The sequence below is a fragment of the Schistocerca cancellata genome, chromosome 2 (assembly GCF_023864275.1).
Source record: "Schistocerca cancellata isolate TAMUIC-IGC-003103 chromosome 2, iqSchCanc2.1, whole genome shotgun sequence".
NCBI classification, from domain to species: Eukaryota; Metazoa; Arthropoda; class Insecta; order Orthoptera; family Acrididae; genus Schistocerca; species Schistocerca cancellata.
Genome location: NC_064627.1, coordinates 198,763,786 through 198,780,021, shown reverse-complemented (window position 1 = coordinate 198,780,021; position 16,236 = coordinate 198,763,786). Strand labels below are relative to the sequence as shown.

The window sequence follows — 16,236 nt, the reverse complement described above, 5'->3', positions numbered from 1 at the left end:
TCAGACAACACATTACCTCCTCCCATGTATGTCTTGTGAAATCACAATAATGAAAAAAAAAAAAAAAAAAAAAAACATCAGAGAAATTGGATCTAATATGGTTTATCAACAATCATTCTTATAACACACCATTCGCAAATAGAATGGGGAATGATGGAAAAAGAAATTGGCGCCATAAGAACCCTCCACCAAACACCACAAGGTGGCTTGCAGACTATACATGTAGAACAAAGAGCAATAAAGAAAGCAGCAAGGGGAGTAAGTGCAGATTTCTAAAGGAAAGAAATCTATGAATTAAAAGGAAAGTAAAGTGCAAAAGTGGACTCCAAAAAAGCTTCTTTTTAAACATCATATCCTTACATGTTTGCTATTGCATATTTTCTTTTCTGTCTCTCTCTCTTTTGATAAAGATATCATCAAAAAGTTGTGAAAACTAAAGATTCAACTGCTGTTATTCTTTTGTGTGTTTTAAACTTACTCCAGTAGCTGCTGTTTCAGTAACTGGTAAATTAATGTTTCTTTTCCATCCTTCGCACAAACCAAATACACTCCACACAATATTATACACTCCTGAACAAATGAATTGCAAATAACTATTGTGTTGGAGAGAGATGGAATGCCATTGGAGTAATGACAGTGAAGCCACATCAAATAGATTTCTTTGCATGCCTCTTGATCCAAAACCAATGTGGGGAAATCACAAAAACTACATATCTATTAAATTAGTTTGAGGCATCTATTTGCTAACTGAACTTGGGACTTCTGTAAGTGCCAAGTTATTACTTAAATCTTATTGTGCTCTTTTTCACAGATGTTTAACCTATAAAATATTGTTATAGGGAAATTCTTCAGGCACAAAAAGTATTTTTATTTGGCAAAAAAGGTGGTCAGGTGCATTTCTTGAGTGAGAAATCATGTATCCTGCAGATCACATTAAAAAAGACTAAAATTGTTGACAGTTATATCCCTTCATATATGATGAATTAAAACATCGCTGACATCAGGTAAAACTCAGATTTCATTGACCACACTAACAGTTTCACAGCTTACAGACACATCTTCAGGTCCAATCAACATATTTAAGAACTGAAACATAACTATAAACTTTTTTGTCCTATTATAGATGTTTATTTGAAGACTAGTACTTACAAAAAAACAATTATACACTTAACAATATTAGGAAAAGGATAGATTGCAACTCACTGTAAAGACGAACCATTGAGTTGCAGACAGGCACAACAAAAAGACTGTTACATGTTATAGCACTCAGCCATAGCCTTCTTCAGCAAAGAAACATACACACATTCACACAAGCAAGCACACATCATAAACACATGACTGCTACCACCAGCACCTCCGTATGGAATCTGGTCGGAGTTCCCTGTGGTAGCGGTCATGCGTGTATGAGGTGAGCTTGCTTGTGTGAATGTGTGTGTTTTCTCTGCTGAAGAAGGTTTTGGTCAAAAGCTACAATGCGTAACAGTATTTTGTTGTGTCTGTCTGCAGTTCGAAGAGTCATCTTTATGGTGAGTAGCAATCTATTCATTTCCTAATATTGCTTGTATTCCAAACTAGAGTTTCCACTATTCAATCAAACACTTAGTTGTTTGTTGCTACCAAGGAAAACCTACAGAATGACAAACAGGAACAGTCTATATACAACCACAACACATATAACAGGTAAATGATTAACAATCCATCACTGAATGTCTTTGGGAACACTACACAAAGACGGCTCAACCAAAAGGCATTATAGAATATAAAAGAATTTCAAACATATAGTGAAAGTGATCTTTCTATTAAATATGTTATGCTTCCAATTATTAATGTTTCCTTTGTGGTGGTTTTCTAGTAGTTTACTGCACCATTTTATCCTTATTGTGTGTATTGTCCAGCTGTATCATTACTTATGTTGCATACAGCTCATTTACATTAACACATTACTAACACAGATGCCTTATAATACAGATATGCACTGTATATATGTGCATGTATCACAATGACACTTCTTATTTTGTACAAACAATGATAAAATCAACAGTATTTACAATGCTTGATGATGGGAAAATAAATGAATAAATAAAAAACAACATTTGAAAGACAGAAGCCACTGTCAATTATCATAGATTGTAGCAACAGATAGAAGTTCCATAGTGGAGCAAATCTCTTGCCATTTCAATGCTGAACAACATCAACCAGTGACACAGCGTACTATCATGAACCAACTCGTCCCTATAGGGCACAGAAACCCTGTCTCAAGGGGCATACAAATTAATGTGGCCAAAGGAACAACATGGCCACCAGATGCTCAAAATGTGGACAAAAGGTTACCTTGACTGGTTATTCATGGTATATGTTGGTACAAACCAATGGCAGAATACTGAGTACAAAAAATCACATGAGATGATGTAGTTCTTTTTTCAGCAGGGCACCATTCAAGCAAGTTCTGGAGGTATTCTCATGTGGGGCATATTTAAATGGGATGAAATGGTGGTGCCAATAAACCTACCATTATCTGTCACCAGCTAATGATAGGCTACATAAGCCTACAGTTTAATAATGTGAATCTGTTTTATTGCCTTCAGTATACCACAGGTTACTTGCACCTTCAGCAGGAGAAAGCACCAACCTACTTCTTGTAAACTGTAACATAATGATCTGAGGAAGGCTCCACATTGACACGAGTGTGCTTGTGTCTAACGGAATTGAAGCCATATGTTGTCACCATCATCAAATCAGATAGAGTTGTTAACATGCTACTGTGTAGATGCCCCTAATTCAGCTGCTCATTGGTTTACAACTGTGAAATCAGTAATTGTAACATGTTTTTATAACTGCAGCTCACGATCAAACAATGCACCAAAATAGTATTAATAAACTAGCTTATTATTCCAGTGTGTCTCTAGCACATAAGATTCTCTTACATACTGAAGAAAATTACCATTAAAAAAAAAGCATCTGAACTGAACATTCCCAGCTTTAAAACACAGTAAAAAATTAAACCTATTACAAATTAATTCAATATTTTAACATTACTTTCAAACTTTTACATAAAGAGAGCTATAAAAAGTTTCATAGAACTGATAAATATGAAATAAAAGATTCACAGCAGAGGTAAATGGGTCCTATATTCACAGTATTTGAAAGCAATACTTAATTCTGACACATGGGCACACAAACACAGTTTTTTAGCAAAACTATCTCAGACTTTAAACTGTTAGAGCTGACTCCCAAAGGTGGTAGAATAGAGAATTAAGGCTCTTTGATTTGCTCAACAACACGCATTGCCTATGTAAAAAGATCAAATATTATTATGGTTAAAAATCTACATTCAACTGTACATTCTCATATAACAGGCTAAATGAACCAGTAGGAGGTAACAAGATGGCAAAGAGCAAACAATTCCCAACTATACAAAGGCTACTAGAGCATTATGGTGTTCAGACCAACATTCAAGTTTATGACTGCTCTATTTTGCTTTGATAATTATTGGCTGAAGATGTTCTTCACTGTTAAATTGTATTGGTTCATGGTTCTGAGTTAATCTGTTCTTTTCATTGTCACAAGAAATCAGAAACATCCACTTCCATTTCTTCAACATATTATGCCCATTTCAAACTCTCACTTAATCACTGCATTCCTGTGTTTGTTTGTGTGCTCATGATAAATAATAATTATTATGCACTATACCTCAGGCTTTGCAATCTTCTCTTCATCATGTAGTGTAGCCAATAGCAAATCAAGCTTCTCATTAAGAACTTTGCATTTTCCACCAAACTGATCATCACCTTGACCTAAACTGATTTCAGCTGCTCGCATTGTAAAATCCTTCACAGTCTCACACAAGATCCTGAAAATAAAATAACCTAGGTTAAGGATAAGATATTGGATTTTTAAAATCACTAAAGAAGAACACTATTATTTATTTCTTTTTAAAATTCAGCTGCTATCACAGGCAAAGAAAACTGAAAATGGAACCATTCAAATGAAGATGGAATGGCAAAAAGTTTGGGTGCTAACATGAAGAAATTTATGAGAATATTAGCTTCCCTTGCAAATTTCACTGGTGAAACCATTTTTGGTTATCAGTCAAGTAACAGTATGTCAAAACAATGTTTTGATAATATTTCTAAAAACAAAGATGATGAGACTTACCAAACAAAAGCGCTGGCAGGTCGATAGACACACAAACAAACACAAACATACACACAAAATTCAAGCTTTCGCAACAAACAGTTGCTTCGTCAGGAAAGAGGGAAGGAGAGGGAAAGACGAAAGGATGTGGGTTTTTAGGATGTGGGTTTTAAAAACCCACATCCTTTCGTCTTTCCCTCTCCTTCCCTCTTTCCTGACGAAGCAACTGTTTGTTGCGAAAGCTTGAATTTTGTGTGTATGTTTATGTTCGTTTGTGTGTCTATCAACCTGCCAGCACTTTTGTTTGGTAAGTCTCATCATCTTTGTTTTTAGAAATATTTTTCCCACATGGAATGTTTCCCTCTATTATATTCATATCAATGTTTTGATAAGTTTCACAGTAGCCAGTTACAGGTACAGTGCCAGTTCCCACAAAAAATGACCTTTTATAGAGCCTGCAACACCTATGCCCCAGGAATATCAGGCAGAGCAATTTTGAACCTCTGGAATGGCATGTTCCAGGCAATGATGGAGGCTGTAGTTAGTGGATGAAACTGTGTGCCTGAAATCAAAATCCTTCTACAGGTATATAGGCATACTTATGTGTATATATGGTTTGAAAATTTTACCACTAGATGGCATGGTAAGTGGCAGAATATACAAAATACACAGCTGTTCCTCAGTTTGCATTTCACCTGCTCAGCATGACTATTGCAATCCAGGATCAAGTGCTGCTGGTAAAGCTCTTTTTACAAGTATGGTGACTGCGCAGCAGTAGCTCTGCAGAAGTTGTGACACTCACGGGTATGAAAAGAGGCATTGATCCAATGTCTGCCAAGGGTCTTGAGGAAATGATTATGAAATTAAAAAATACAGGTTCTTTTGAAGTGCAATGTGGAAGACGGAGGAAGATAATTGATCCAAAGTCAGTACACAGGGTGATCACATCATTGCAGGAAAAGTCGAGTGGTGGTATGGAAACATGCAGGACATGGGGAATTACCTGATCTTTGGACATGCCTGTCAGCATGGTGTATAAAATTTAACAAAACATCCTGCTTTACTATCCACATTAAATTATCATGTTCATGAGTTGCTTTATGGTGATCTGCCAGTAAGACAAACGTTTGTTCTTGAATTTCTGCAAAGGTAACTGTATGGTGTGGTTCGACGGCATCATTTACTGTATGGCCATTTTTTTTTTTAAGTGAGTCCTATGGGTCCTGTTACCTGTACCATCACTGGTAAATACCAATGTCATTCAGCCCTTCAACAGTGTTAATGTATGGGGAGGATCATTTTTATGCAAGATGGCACTCCTCCACACATTTCACAGCCAGTGAAGCAGCTGCTGCAGATGCATTTTGGAAGTGCTAGAATTATAAACAGTCATTTACCTACAGCCTGATCTTAATCTGTGTCACTTTTGGCTATGGGGTAGAATGAAAGACGGTGTTCAGTGCCTCGATTACAAAAGTTGCTGAGTTGAAGGCACACGTTGCACAACACATTCTGAATGTGACCCCTTTTGTGGAGCATGCTGTTTCTTGATTCCAATCTGTGGCAGAAAATGGTAGACAGCATACTGAATAAACATGTCTTGCGTCAGTTCCACAACAATTAAAAACCGATTTTGTTGTTGTTTTTCATGTGATTTTTGGCTTCAGGACAATTAAAAACCAATGTAATTGTTGCTTTTTATGAGGTTTTTGGCCTTGAGGGATAGGGAAGGAAGTCAGTCGTGCCCTTTCAAGGAAACCAACCCAGCATTTGCCTTAAGTGATTGAGGGAAATCACAGAAAACCTAAATCCATATGACCGGCCAAACTTGTGCAGTCATGCACATGGACAGTACATTTAGCTTAATGTGCAACTTGCACTATAGGCATCTCATTGCAATTCATCTGCCATTTGTAGGTGAACCCATTTACGTTATGATGCTTACAGCACCATTCAGGTGGAAAATTTTCGTTAAATTTCTTTGTTTCCACACTGTTTCCCCCTTCTTCAGCAATATTCTACTCAAATTTGACACCATTCTAAGCAGTGGTTTCTTATAGCATTTTGAAACTGGAACATGAATTATAACCACATTGTGTTTACAATATGTGCTACTTTAAATATTATATGCTGTATCACTTTCACGCCATTTGCCAGAAACAATTGCTTGAAAATTACTGACCTATAGCTTCTAGGGTAAGGGACAGGCAAAACCTATAAATAGGATATTGGCTGTGAACATGTTTGTCTGAAGATGAATGGACGAATAACAGAAAAATACTGCAGGGACATCCAGCACTGAGACTGGGGCCCAAAATGTCTTCAAACAGTACAACATGAATCACATGCGCCATAGTGTACTCTAAAGAAAAATATTCATTGAAGTTAAATGGAAAACTTCAGGTTTCCATTTTTTTATTTTTTCAGATAGTGTCAAAATATGAATGGATAATCTACAAACCAGATAATCCACACCCAGATAATCAGGAGCTTGCTGTACACTGAAATTAATCAAAAAATGAAATCAGAGCACTGTGCCAAGCACTATAAAAAATGCCCCTATAAGAAAGTGATTGCTCTTAGCATTTCAAAGTGACACAATCCAATAAATAGTTCCTGTGTGAATAATAAAATTGCTTCCAATATTATGAAAAGGATAGTTGCTATTCATCATATAATGGAGATGCTGAGTCGCAGATAGGCACAACAAAAATACTGTCCCAAATAAGCTTTCGGCTAACAAGGCCTTTGTCAAAAATAGACAAAACACACACACACACACACAAACGCAACTCACACACACACACATCTTTGCTATATGGTGAGTAGCATAAAATTGTTACATTCCATCCTAGATTTTCTAGTTTGATTTTAAAATTGCTTTCAGAAATTGCATGCTCCTTACAGAACGTAAAATTTGTTGATGTTTATGTCTAAGAAAGAAACCATTCTACAGGATACAGAGTACACAGGAATCACTTCAGGGAAAAAATACCTAGCAAACATAATCATAACAGAAACATATGTCTCAGAAGACACCAGTCACACTGAAAGAAACTTCTCAAAATAAAAACTTGAAATCATTTGCAATAGAAGAAAATCACGTGGCAGTGTTGAATCATCCAGTCGCAACAGCAGAAAGGAAGATATCACTACAAGGAGAAGAATCACATCAAAAACTATTATTCAGCTGGAACCCAGCACACAATGATCTTGCATCTATCTAGGAAGTCAAGTCCACAGGCAACCCCAAATGTGTTACACCCAAACAATTCCACAGTGTCTCCAAAATTTTATGACCAAGCAATGAATGGAGTTATGATTTGTGGTGTCAAATGTTTTTAATGGAAACTCATAAATAACCATAAACATAAAAATTCCAGATACAAAAGCTCAATTAAAATCACCACCTATTCAAATACAAAAGAGAAGATAACACCAAAATTAAAATGGCTGATCCATTCATGATTAAGAAGTGAGGACTTCTGGTCGTGAATTAAATATACCTGCTCCAACCAGTATGTCAAATTTCAGGCCAATTTATCAAAATTTCCAATCTTTACCAGGCAAGATAAATGAAACTAAAATACTAACCTACTCCAGTGAGCATTGATTAATAATAATAATAATAATAATAATAACAAAATTAAAAAAAACCACTAGCACTCAGAAGGCTTTGTGGTTTTAATTTGTCACCATATGTCTGCAGCAACACCTCTGCTCATGGACAAAAGAAAATGGAAGAAGGTGAGGGTCTATAAGACAGGGTTGGTGAAGGCTGGGGAAGGAAATCAGCCACTTCCTTTCAAAGGCACCATCCAGTGTTTGTCTTAAATCATTTAGATAAGTCACAGAAAACATAAATCTCAATGAACAGAAGGGGATTTGAACCACTATCATTTTGAATATTAGTCCAGCACCTAACCACTTAGCCACTTTGCTCTGTGCTCATGAAGGAATGTGTATTTGTTAGGAGAGGTGTTGAACACTGACCTCTACAATTCACTGAAACTATAGTTACAGAGCATGTCTTTAAGTATCTGCGATTAAACTTATCACATTATAAAATAGATATTACTATTTGAAACTTCCTGGCAGATTAAAACTGTGTGCCGGACCGAGACTCGAACTCGGGACCTTTGCCTTTCGCGGGCAAGTGCTCTACCAACTGAGCTACAACCAAGGTTCGCAGGAGAGCTTCTGTTAAATTTGGAAGGTAGGAGACGAGGTACTGGCAGAAGTAAAGCTGTGAAGACGGGGCGTGAGTCGTGCTTGGGTAGCTCAGTTGGTAGAGCACTTGCCCGCAAAAGGCAAAGGTCCCGAGTTCGAGTCTCAGTCCGGCACACAGTTTTAATCTGCCAGGAAGTTTCATATCAGCGCACACTCCGCTGCAGAGTGAAAATCTCGTTCTAGATATTACTATTTGTTTTACAGAAAAATGCTTTCAGTGCATCAGAAGACTTAATGACAGTTATAACCAGCGGAGATTTGAATCTTAACTTCAACAAGCACTCTGATATCAACAAAGATTGAATGCCTTGTGTGTAACATACAACTATAAATTCCTCAACCATAGCTGTCAAATTATCAAGCACTACCATTGATCAGACAGACATAAATACATACAAAGAAGAATATAACATATCATTACATGGTGCAATGATCATATTACTCAGTTCATTGTTCTACAAACAAAAATCAACCACCACATAGGGTTATTAGAGCAAGAAAAGACAGGGATTTCAACCATCAGACATGCAATCTTTTAAGCTACTGAGGAGGGAAGCATGGGATGAAGTGTAGAGAAAAGAAGAAGCATGTGAAAAATATTATTGTTTCCTAGAAACATTTACACATCACTTTAATGCATCAATTCCATGTAATAAAACAAAAATTTAAAATGCAGTGGCAGAAATCTCTCATAATGTTAGTATTAATAATTCTTGCGCACAACAATAGAGACTCTATGAGATCTCAAAAACTCATAAGGAGACTAGTGAAGTTGATCAGTATTTCAAAACATAAAAATAATATCTAAAGCTATTAATCTAATGTAATCTATTCTCGAAGTGGCAACAGGAGAAAAACAAGTTCTTATCAGTATATGCATTATGGATGATGCACTGCAACTGTGATTTAAATCGGTGACTTTTCAGAGTACAAAGTTTTTATAATGCCTCCATCTGATGATGAGCCTGCAGTTGCTTGAAAACTAGTTAACGGTACAATAAATCATATAAAAAATCCAAAAAGTGGTTGGTCGCACATTTATACCCAGATACATTACCAACTTATTTAAGTTACGGAAATGTGCAAGCTCTCGGAGCCAGTGGATCCTGCTTCTAACAGAAGGGTTGAAAGGAAAGGAAGAAGGATGAAGGAAAAGGACCAGCAAGGTTCAGGAAATGGGGAGAGTTATGGGACAGGCGAGACTTACCAAACATTCAGTAAGTCTCCCCTGACTCAGGATTCGGGGTGACTTTTCCATAAATCTCCCCATTTTCTGAACCTTGCTAGTCCTTTTCCTTCATACCTCTTCCTTTCCCTTCAACTCTTCTGCCATAAAAAGGAGCCATTAGCCCTCAAAGCCTTTTATAGGTGTTTTCTCCTGCAGCCACTTGATGAGTAGATTTTTCATTTATGCAATTATATTATATTTTCAGTAACTGATTATTTTCATTAAAGTTATTAATCACACAACTGAATGTCCAGGTTGGAATATCAACAATTTATGAACAGAGTAAAATGTTATTCACCATAAAGATGAGACACTGAACTGCGGATGGGTCAATGAAAAGACTGTTACACACTGAATTTTTGCCCAAAGCCTTCTTCAGAAAAAAAAACAACTCACAAACAGTCACACAAGCAGGTGTGCATTAAGTGAGCCTTATTGTGTGAATGTGCATATCTAAAGCTATTACACAAGGTAGCACAAGCACACCTCACACACACACACACACACACACACACACACACACACACTATTTGTGTGACTTTTTGTGTGTTTTCCTTTCTTTTCTGAAGAAGGGTACGGAAAAATGCTTGGTGTGTAACAGTCTACATTTTGCCTGTCTGCAGCTCAATCTGTCACCTTTACTGTGGGTAGCAATTAAGCCTTTTCATAATTGTTGATATTCCAACATCAACTTTCCTTTGTCACAATATTGTATTATATTCTGGGCAATACAGCATGAGGCAAGAAGATTTCTCAGATGCAAAAAAAAAAAATTAAGGACAATGTAAGGAGTAAATAATTATTTAGAAAATTGGTTTTGTCCTAGTTGTTCGTGTATATATTTATGAGATTGTTATATTTGTTATGAAATTCGCAACTGAAAATGGAATGCAATTACCAGAATAAAAGATATGGTGCAGGAAATCCGTTTGTAGGCTAAGTTTGGGATATAGTAGTGGTTCAAGAAGGCCTCAGTAAGACCTTCAGCACTGCAACATATCTTCCAAATTGAAACCCTTGTCCTCCAATAACTGGAGGAGCACCCCTCCAAGAGTTATTCAATTTATTGACATCCTATTCCAACCTTGGAGTAACACTACTCATAGCATCTAGTCCTTGCCTTGTTGACCCTTTCCAACTGCCACATTCCCCAAGCTTCCCTCCAATATCCCACAAAACCCAGAATCCAAACAAACCCAAAATACACTTTCGTCATCACTCTAATAAATGCTTGCACATCCATCTCCTACAAGTTTTTCAAAATTCATAAGCCCAACAATTCTAGAGACTCCATTGCAGCTGGTTACTGTGCTCCCACTGAAAGAATCTCTGCTGTTCTCTGCCAACATCTCCAACCAACTACTCATAGCCTAGCTTCTTATTTAATGATATGAACCACTTCCTTCATGAATTTCAATTATCCCCACCCAATTATCACTTAGATCTCTTCCTGCCACTGGTGCTGCCACCTCCCTATATGTCAACATCTCCCACATCCAACACCTAATCCCCCCGTCACCCTCAAGAACCAGCTACAATATCATCCCAGACTGGAACAACTAAATAATATCCTTCATTACAGCTTTGGCTATCTATCATTATGCCAAGAAATGAGTCACATTCTACCAACATCCTTCCTACGCCCTAAAGTCATATTCCACTGCTCTCCCAACCTCCAGCCTCTTACCATACGGGTCATATCCCTGTGGAAGACGTGATGCAAAGCCTATCCTATCCAGCCACCCAGCACATCCTACTCCAGTCCTGTCACAGGCTAATCCTGTCCCATCAGAGTTAGGGCCAGCCACATCATATACCATCTATAATGCAATCACTGCACAGCAATTTATGTGGTCATGACCACCAACCAACTACCTACCCAAATGACTGACCACCACAAAGCTATGGCCAAGAGCAGAGTTGAGCATCCAGCAGCAGAACAGGTTGAAGAGCACTACATCCTCCATTTCATTGGTTGCTTCACAACCCGTGCCTTCACCCCAGCACCAGCTTTTCTGAACTACATGGATGGGAAATATACTTGCAACCATCCTTCACTCCCTAATCTCCCTTACTTCACTCTCAGCTAACCCCATGCACCCACACTCTCTTCTCCATAGTCTCTGTTACACCCTCACAATCCACTCCCTATGTCCCTGGCACCATATTCTGTATGAACTAACTGGCTCAAGTGCCTGTGTGCGGTATCCCTATCCCATACACCTGTTGCTTCTCTGTCCCACACTCCTATCTTGTACACCTGCTGCCCCCTCCAAGTTGCAGCCAAAGTTCCCTAACTCTCCCTCGCACCTGTTTTCTCCATTTGCTCACTCTACCCAACACAACCTTTCACCCCAGTGTACCTGCTGGACTGCAGGTCATATTAGTCTCAAGAAGCAGGGAGCAGGAATAACAGGCAGCATTTACTAATATGTAAAACAGAAAAAAGTGGAAAATACTTTTAATAAACATTTTAAACATGAGAATGCACTTCCACAAAACACAATTTTTTAATTTAATGTTAATTTTCTTGGTTTTCCCGCAAAATTTGTCAATTACTTTCTTTTCTAACAGCTCACAGTTTTCTTTCATGTAATTTCCATGTATGCTCATCAGGCACAATCCAGTGAGCCTTTCATCTCCTATAATGCATCTAAGCCATGTCTTTACTCTTCAAAGCTTACTGAAGGATTGCTCCACAGCCACCATTGTGCATGGAATATTGCTCAAAATTTGTAGTGCTTTTCTAATGCTAGAGAAGAAGATATTGGTCTCATTAAACAGGCAATGACTTCTATGTCCTTTAATTTAGCTTCAGATATATTCTTTTTCATCCATAAATTGTACCACAGGCCCAGTCCTCTGGCAATGTCATCCAAACCATAATTTTATTAAAACAGTTCTACATTTTTATGAAATTCTGTTGTACTAGTTTTCCCAATATTTAAAGGAAGTAGCTTATTATTTAGAGCAAAAGCTGGAGTATCTTGGGGTAAAATCAAATACTAACACTGACATGAGTGATTTGATGTATGGTATTACCAGCAAACATCACCAGTATTTGCTGTCGCTTTCCGATGGTGGAATGCTTCTGAATTTTTGCTTACAAGCAAAGCGTGGAACAGCAGTTTCTATTTCCAGTTTCTCTGCAATGGTTTCTGCTTTCCAAGTAATTCACTAGTTGTTCTGTCTTGCTTCCTTTCAGTCATTACTAAGAATGTCAATGATTCCTTCCTTAGATTGCAGGACGTTAGCCACTGGTTCCAAACTGCTGAGTATTTGGCTACTGTTTGTAAAGCAAAAAGAAACACTGGTTTTTTAATGGCTGAATCCAACTGATATTCAGATTTTCTCATTGCATAATTTCCCTCTGTGGACAATGTTTCTAGAACTCCCACAACCTCTGGGAAATGTTGAGACAATAGTCTGATAGATTTATATTTTTCATACCATCTCGTCTCACACATTTGTGATAAATTGGGAGCACATTTCTGCTGTGTAGTCGATTCTCTAAAAATGTTTATAGTGTCTTCTATAGTGGCAACAGTCTTACTAATTTCTAGCACTGTATTTGCATCGTTCACCACAAGGTTGAGATTGTGACTTGAACAATGAATGTATGAGGCTCAATAATACTTTTTTCTTAAAATGGCTGGCACACTGCTCTCTCTGCCTGCCGTTACTGAACGGGTGTTGAAGCCAAATACTACACAATCTTCTGCTGGAAGATTATTATGACCAGGAAACTATCAATTGCTTCAGTGACTGATGAGGTATTTTGTGACTTTAGCTCTACAGAACCTACAAATTCTTCCTGGATTTTCACTTTGCTTTCATCATAGAATCACATGCTTACTTACTTCCCAGCTATGTCTACTGTTTCATCAGCCAAGACTGCATAAAACATTGCTTTTTTGATGTCAGTGGCTATATTCTCCTAATAACATTGCCAAACAAATTTATCAATTCATTTTGCATTTTCAGTGATTTGTAAACAGCACTGTGGTGACAATTTTCTAGATGAGTCCTTAACTTGTTGTCACCAGAATCAATTCTTAAATCTGGTAAAACACCTTCATATGCATGTTTTCCTATAAGAGGCATATCATGTGCACCACAAAAAACTGTAAAAGAAAGAATTGATGACAATATCTGCCTGGTTTTATCGACCACTTTTTGATGCGCATTATGCAGTCAGACATGTACAGGTACTTGTCCAAGAAAAGTTTTTGTTGCAGCTAATGCTGTTAACTGAGGCTGCGTTTTGACATGTTTCTGACAGTCTTAATACATACTCTTGAATTTTGCGAATGGTATAATCACAAATGATCCCAAGATGCCTCTAACAGTGCCAGTGACAGGAGGAAACAAAACACAGTGATTGTATAGTGTTTCTTCTAGTAACTTGGAATATACTAGCCACAGTGCATACTTTTCTAACCAAGTGCGATTAAATTTTCTTTACAAATGGCTTGCATCCCTTTCAAAGTCAGAATTCCTTGAAGAGGTCCAAGGATTTAGTAAGAGCTCCTTCTTCTTTTTCACTGCTATCTGAGTAACTGGCCCAATATAATGACCCAGATCATTTTGATTGCAGTCACTTTTAATTGCAATTTCTGAACCATGCAGTAGAGCCTACAAAATAGATATATATCATTTATATCCTACTATTTAACCATAGAATGAAGCTAGAGTTAACATAAATGGACGACAGATAGATTTATCGGAAATATTATAACTTTCAAGTGCCAAGTAACTATATTATTTCTTCCACGAGTCCTGAGCCATAAGAAATTATTATTACAGTTTGAGTATTTGTTAATTTATCCATGCCATTTAAATTACTATGGTTGATTTTGACAAATTCAGCAAAATGCAGACAGGATTTGTAATTCAGGCAGCAATCAATTTATGTGTGTAACAAAAGTAATTTCCTGTTGGAACTGTCTCAGTACATTTCAAGCACATTTCACTGCATATTATTTGTTGCAGAAATTAGAAGAGATGTTCCACCATAAATAGCATCAATTGCCAAAGGAAGTTTATAAGTCCTCTACTTTTCCTAATCTACATAAATGATTAAGGGACAACTGGAGCAGCCAGCTTAGGTTGTTTTAGATGACCCTGTCATTTACCATCTAAAAAAGTCATCAGAAGATCAAAACCAATTGCATAATGATTTAAATGAAATATCTTTACAGTGCGAAAAATGGCTATTGCCCCTAACAATGAAAAATGTGAGGTCATCACGAGTACTAAAAGGAATCCATTAAATTTCAGTTACATTACAAACCTCACAGATGTAAAGGCTGCCAATTCAAGTAAATACCTAGGAATTACAGCTATGAACAACCTAAATTGGAATGATCACATGGATAACGTTTTGGGGAAAGCTTACCAAAGATGGCAGTTTATTGCCAGAACAATTAGAAGATGCAACAGATCTACTAAAGAGGCTGCCTAAACTATGCTTGCTGTGCGGCATGGGAATGTACTTTATTCTCGACATTTCAGCGAACATTCTCTGGTTCAGTGGTGTAAAAAATGGCCCCGCAGTGTGGGCGGAAGGGGTCTCCATGGAAGAAAACCCCATACTTTGGGGGGCCCCAAACTACTTTACTGATTTGTTTAAACACTTATTCTTATATTCGATTTAGCCATGGAAACTCATTATGGAGAAGTGATAAAATGTGTGCCAGCAGGCATTTTATATTCTTTTTTTTGTTTAATGCTAACAATACCACTGAAAAGATGATTGAAATAAGTATTAGTGTCAGCGGTGTTGAGAACAGCTGAAATCATTAACACAGAACAAAGCTCCACGCCCCAATGCAATCCCTGTCAGATCCTATACTGAATTTTCAGCTGAGTTAGCCTCACTTCTCACTATAATCTATTGTAGTTCCCTCAAATGAAACATTGTGCCCAGTTCTTGGAAAAAGGCACCCGTCTACAAGAAGGGTAGTAGAAATGATCCACTAAACTACCGTCCAGTACCCTTGACATCGATTTCTTGTAGAATCTTAGAAGATATTCTAAGCTCAAACATAATGAGGTATCTTGAACAAAATGACCACCTCAATGCCAATCAGCATGGTTTTCGAAAACATTGATCATGCGAAACCCAGCTAGCACTTTGGTAGATGCAGTATTCCCTGATTTCTGAAAATCATTTGACGCAGTACCACACCTAGGCTTAATGCCAAAAGTACGATCATATGGCATATCAAGTGAAACTGTTACTGGATGGAGGAGTTTTTGGTAGAGAGGATGCAGCATGTTATCTTGGATGGAGAGTCATTATCATATGTAGAAGTATATTCGGGTGTGCCGCAGGGAAGTTTGTTGGGACCCTTGCTGTTCATGTTGTATATTAATGACCTTGCAGACAATATTAATTGTAAAATCAGGCTTTTTGCAGATGATGGAGTTATCTACACTCCTGGAAATGGAAAAAAGAACACATTGACACCGGTGTGTCAGACCCACCATACTTGCTCCGGACACTGCGAGAGGGCTGTACAAGCAATGATCACACGCACGGCACAGCGGACACACCAGGAACCGCGGTGTTGGCCGTCGAATGGCGCTAGCTGCGCAGCATTTGTGCACCGCCGCCGTCAGTGTCAGCCAGTTTGCCGTGG

General features: G+C 37.7%; 1 protein-coding gene across 1 annotated transcript in view; it reads right to left on the bottom strand.

Moving 5' to 3' along the window:
- LOC126161517 (diacylglycerol kinase eta) overlaps positions 1-16,236 on the bottom strand; it is a 641,720-nt gene that overhangs the window by 162,817 nt on the left and 462,667 nt on the right. The window contains exon 12 of the mRNA XM_049917424.1: positions 3,691-3,850. Within this exon, the coding sequence (XP_049773381.1) occupies positions 3,691-3,850 (160 nt within the window). The remainder of the gene's footprint in view (positions 1-3,690; positions 3,851-16,236) is intronic.